The 4,983-nt window shown below is 39.4% G+C and overlaps 1 protein-coding gene across 1 annotated transcript; it reads right to left on the bottom strand.

The window, feature by feature from the left end:
• Positions 1-759: 759 nt before the first annotated feature.
• mllt11 (MLLT11 transcription factor 7 cofactor) lies at positions 760-4,009 on the bottom strand. The gene is made up of 2 exons (XM_036565843.1): positions 3,859-4,009; positions 760-1,605 (listed from the first exon to the last, which is right to left on the bottom strand). The coding sequence occupies exon 2, from the start codon at positions 1,588-1,590 to the stop codon at positions 1,327-1,329; it is 264 nt and encodes an 87-aa protein (XP_036421736.1). The 5' UTR covers positions 1,591-1,605; positions 3,859-4,009; the 3' UTR covers positions 760-1,326.
• Between the last annotated feature and the right edge of the window lie 974 nt (positions 4,010-4,983).

Raw genomic sequence — 4,983 nt, 5'->3', positions numbered from 1 at the left:
ATCTCAGGTGGTTGCTAAGGTGTTACTGGGCTGTTGCTATGTGATCCTAGATGGTTGAAAGGGTACTGCTACGCTGTTGCTATGCTATCCAACCGGTTGCTAAGGTATTGCTAGGTGTTGCTATGCTATCCCAGGTGGTTGTTATGTGTTGCTAAGAGTTACTATGCTATCCCAGGTGGTGGCTAAGGTGTTGCTAGGCGTTACTATGGTATCCCAGATGGTTGCTAAGGTGTTGCTAGGTGTTGCTCTGCTGCCCTAGATGGTTGCTAAGGTGTTGCAGTTTATTCTTATGGAAAACAAACTGTGTTTGAACACTGTAAGGTCAGTAAGTTGGCTTTGTGAAGTTCTTATATGCTACTTTATGCTATATGCTATTCTTTGCATGGTGAAATGGTTCTTCAGATTGATGGAGAATGTGTTTATGGTTCTATGTAGCACCAAAAAGGGTTTTGCTACTGTTACAATGTCAAGCTTAAAACAACAGCAGAACCCTTTTCAAAAAAGATTCTACATAGAACCACATACAACACATTCTCCATCAACCTGAAGAACAATTTCACCATGCAAAGAACCATTTAAGCATGCAGATGGTTCTTTGAGTGTTCATGGTTCTATATAGGGCCACTGTCTTCCCTAAAGAACCCTTGAAGAACCATCTTTTTCTAAAAGTGTACAGTAACAGTGTTTGGCCTTCACAGACTAAAGTCTACCAAAGTGATCAGATCTGATTACATTTGAAAAAGGAACGCCGTTAAGACATTTTGGATGATTTAAATCTATTTATTAATCTAAAAGGAGAGGAACAACACACTGATCACAAAAAAACACTGATGAAAATGTTCAGTTTTAACAAAACAGTCAGTATTATTGTCTCATCGCCTTAATTAGTACTGTAATTACTGTAGATGGCAGCTGTGAGGTGCACAAACCAGCACCTAACAGCTCACCAGCCTGATGCTTCACTACACCAGAGTTTCCACATGAACGAAATACATTACAGCAATTTTGTCTTTCAGTTTATTTACTTTTGGCAACATCTGTGTCACTGTAATAGATCTTATTAGTGTGGAAATGATGAGTTAAGTAAATTCACTGTGCTACTGTGGAGTGAAACAACACTTAATCTTGTATTTTACACTGTTCGGCACCAATAACACATGCGTTTCTCTCCCTTTGTTTCTATGAACAGGCACTGTGACACAGGAGACTCCAGCCTGTGCTGCTTTTGTGTTTGGAAACATTATGAACCTTAATAAGCGACAGAGGGCGTAAAAGGCTGCGGCTCAGGGCGGGTAAAGTGGGGGTGAACTGGGCTCCAGTGTTTCCTCACAGCAGCAGGTTAAAGTCCAGCGTGTCGATGCTGGCGATCGGCTCTTTCCAGTAGTTGAAGGTGGAGAACTCAGACAGATCCAGATCGTCGTCGTCCACCAGAGGAGACTTCACTGAGCCTTTACTGCCCTTCCCCGTCTGACCGCTCTTGGGCGCCAGCTCTGAAAGGCCCAGGTCCTCCAGCTCGGACAGGTCCAGAGACGGGATCGGCTGCCTCCAGAACAGAAAGGAGTCAAACTGGCTGCTCATCACTTCCAGCATGATGACTCTGCAGTGCTGAGAACAAACCACATGGACTTAATGCGCTGCACATCGATCTTTTAAGCTGAAAGCACTGAGGTTTTTGTGCTTCAATAAATCAAATTATCGTGGCTTATTTTCTTGCAATTCATATTTCAGTAATCCAGCTGTTTGTACTGTCTGGTTGAAAATTCAAGTGGACGTGTTTTAGTGAGTAGAACAAACTCAAAAAGATGAGTGATGAAGAAGGGGGCCCAACAAAGTTACAAAGTTTTCAAACAAACAACACATTAATGCTTCACATTATACTATAATACATATGTGTGTGTGTGTGTGTGTGTGTGTGTGTGTGTGTGTATGTATATATATGTATATATATATATATATATATATATATATATATATATATATATATATATATATATATATATACACACATATCGGAAGAAAACCTTGTATCTCCAAAATGGTAACTTTACAGGAGAAGGAAAAAACCTACTTTACTTTTAATGTAAGTCAATGGAACCAGAATTTTTTCCAAGTCATTTTGGGCCGTTTCTTTTAGTCCATTCATCATATAATTTACACACAATGTAAGGAACAACAGGCATTTTTAAATTATGTCAAAACCTGAAAAACGTCAAAAACGGAGATACAAGGTTTTTTTCTGACAACAGTGATATATATAAATGTGTGTGTGAATATATATTTATATGTATTATATAATATAATGTAAATCGTGAATGTGTTGTTTGTTTGAAAAGAGAGAGAGGCAGCAGAGAAGAGAGACAGACAGACAGACATCACATCCTCTGTGAGGTAAACACAATATATCTCCAAAAAAATGTAAATTTTGTCAATATGTTCATTGATATAGCTGTTTTTTTTTTACAATACACAAATTGAATTGAGGAGACATAGTTGTAAATGTTGTACATTTGTAGGTTTATAGCCAAACAAACACAAATAGGATTTCAAATATAACATACTTTGGAAGTAATACAGCTTTTTCAAGCAGTTTTTTGTGGTATTAGCCAATATAACATCACTGTCCAAAGAAAAAAAATGTATCTCTGAAATGGTAACTTTACAGGAGAGAGCAAAAACGTACTTAACTTTCAATGTAAATTAATGTCAGGACAGCCAAGATGTTTAAATGATGAAAAAACAAAATCAAAAATGGAGATACATGTTTTTCTTTAGACAGCTAAAAGTGACAGCAACTAAAGATATGATTTAGCACTGTGATGTGTATATGACTAGCCAGTCTGGAGCTGCTGGAAATTAAGCAAATCATAAAAATAAATTTAATTAAAACAAATATAGATGTTCTAGGTCGTGTATATATAGCACGTTAAATGTATAAATGTACATACTACAGTAAAAATACCCCGTATACACAGCCAGGCGATAACATTTAAACACAAAAATAAACAGAAGTAACCTGAAGCGTGTAAATATGTTTGTTTTGCAGCTCTGAAGCCGGACACGAGCAGCTAAATGCGGCAGAAAAATCCTGCGGCCTTTTTTTCCAAATCCCACCGCTATTCGGAGAGCTCCTGCGCTATGATTGGCCGGTAAACAGCAATTCGCCAATCACAGCGCAGGGTAACCAGAGCGCGGCAGCCAATCCAAGCGGAGGAAGGGCGGGGCGAGCCTGAAAACGCGTGGGAGAAAAAATCGCTTGCAAACCACTTGAATTAGCTTCACGGTTTAGCCTTTTCAGCCCATAACTAAAACAAATAGCAGTCCAGATTAGTGTCGCGCTGCTCTTACTCGATTACATTCGATAGATCTGTAGCTAAAATGTCCACAATAAGCTACACAAACGGACTAATTAGGAGCATTGGCCATATTTGGGTTACTGTGTGACTGACTGTCCAGAGCAGAGCTAATTATAACTGGAGAGTCAGCTACGCTGCTTTAGGCATCACCTCAGAAAATAACCCACATGTCTATTAAAGGAGGGACTCAAAGCTGCTAAATAGGCTTAGTGAGGAGTAAAAACGGTGCTTAAATCTCAGAAAGATCTCATTCTGAGCTGTAAGGTGATGCATCTTTACATTTCTGGCTAAAATGCTCCTCATTTGTGAAATTAGGATTAAAAAAGGTCCGTATCTTGTGAGGCAGGGCTGGAAGGCCAGCTTTATCAGCTCTACAAACACATCAGGCTGTTTGTCTGATCTAAACAGAGATCTACAGCATCATAAAGAGCATGACATATTAATCCAATCAAAATCATACGTCTAGAACCAATTGACTAGAATTTCAGAAGAAAATATTATTTACCTTTCTTTTTAGGGTCCTTGTGAAGTGCAGCTGTCAAAGAGTGTGAATAAAAGCGTGGCAGGTCTTTGTGATGCTGGTCTTGCCGGCTACCACACCCTGATAATGATGAAGTGAAGGATCTATTCTCCCTCTGGTTCCTCCTCCTCCTCCTCCTCCTCCTCCTCCTCCAGTCTGGTGACAGGTGCACAGTTCATCCTCGACTAAAGGTGGCGGTGTTGTCCCAGGAAGGGGCAGAATGAGCCCTCGTTCAATCTTTAAAGAGGATTCCACTATTTTTTCTCAAAATTCCCCCATAACTCAGTGTGTGAGATACAGAGTGATTCAGAGTGGTTTGGTGTGAAATGGTTCAGATGTCTTTACAGTGGTGGTGATAGGAACCAGGGGTCGCCATGACTACAACACAAATATAGACATTTTATTTACTATCCAGAACCACCAGTGAACCTACACGAGTCTTCTGAGTTTATATGGAATGATGATGATGGAAAATAGTAGAAAATCTGAAATAATACGTTTTCTTTGGGGACTATTTAGCCTCACAGCACCCTGCATGTTATGTATCCCTCCACCATGAATGGAGTTTAAGGCCAAAATCTTCTCAAAACTATCAGGCAGTGTATTCATAACCATTTCATATACATGCACAGTGCATTTTCCATCAATCTGAAGAATGATTAAAGCATGCAAATGGTTCTATATAGAACTCATAGTTCTAAACAGAACCATTCCCTTCACTAAAGAACCCTTGAGCCCACGCTTGGCATTGGGCATGGTGACCTTAACCCCATGTGTGGCTGTTTGTCACTGCTTTTCTGTGGAGGTTATACAGGCTCATTAGAAGGGCTGTCTGGATATTTTTGGACATACAGTGTTGGTCTCCAGTATACAGTGCTTACCTTAAGTGAAGTTCAGTTTACATCCCATTAGCTTTTTAAAAGCAGTGGCCCTAAAACGCCGCCGTAGCAAAGTGACTGTTGTTGTTGTTTTTTAGTTAATTCTGTAATGAAGGGATCTGCACTTTAACCTAATTTAGCATTTAAATGATTGCAAAACACATAAAATGTCTATCCTCCTTTAACATGGGGACCTCACTAACATTGACTTTCTCTATGAAATATAGAACTG

This window comes from Colossoma macropomum, unplaced genomic scaffold (assembly GCF_904425465.1).
Source record: "Colossoma macropomum unplaced genomic scaffold, Colossoma_macropomum, whole genome shotgun sequence".
NCBI lineage: Eukaryota > Metazoa > Chordata > Actinopteri > Characiformes > Serrasalmidae > Colossoma > Colossoma macropomum.
This window is presented reverse-complemented; position numbering and strand designations above follow the sequence as displayed.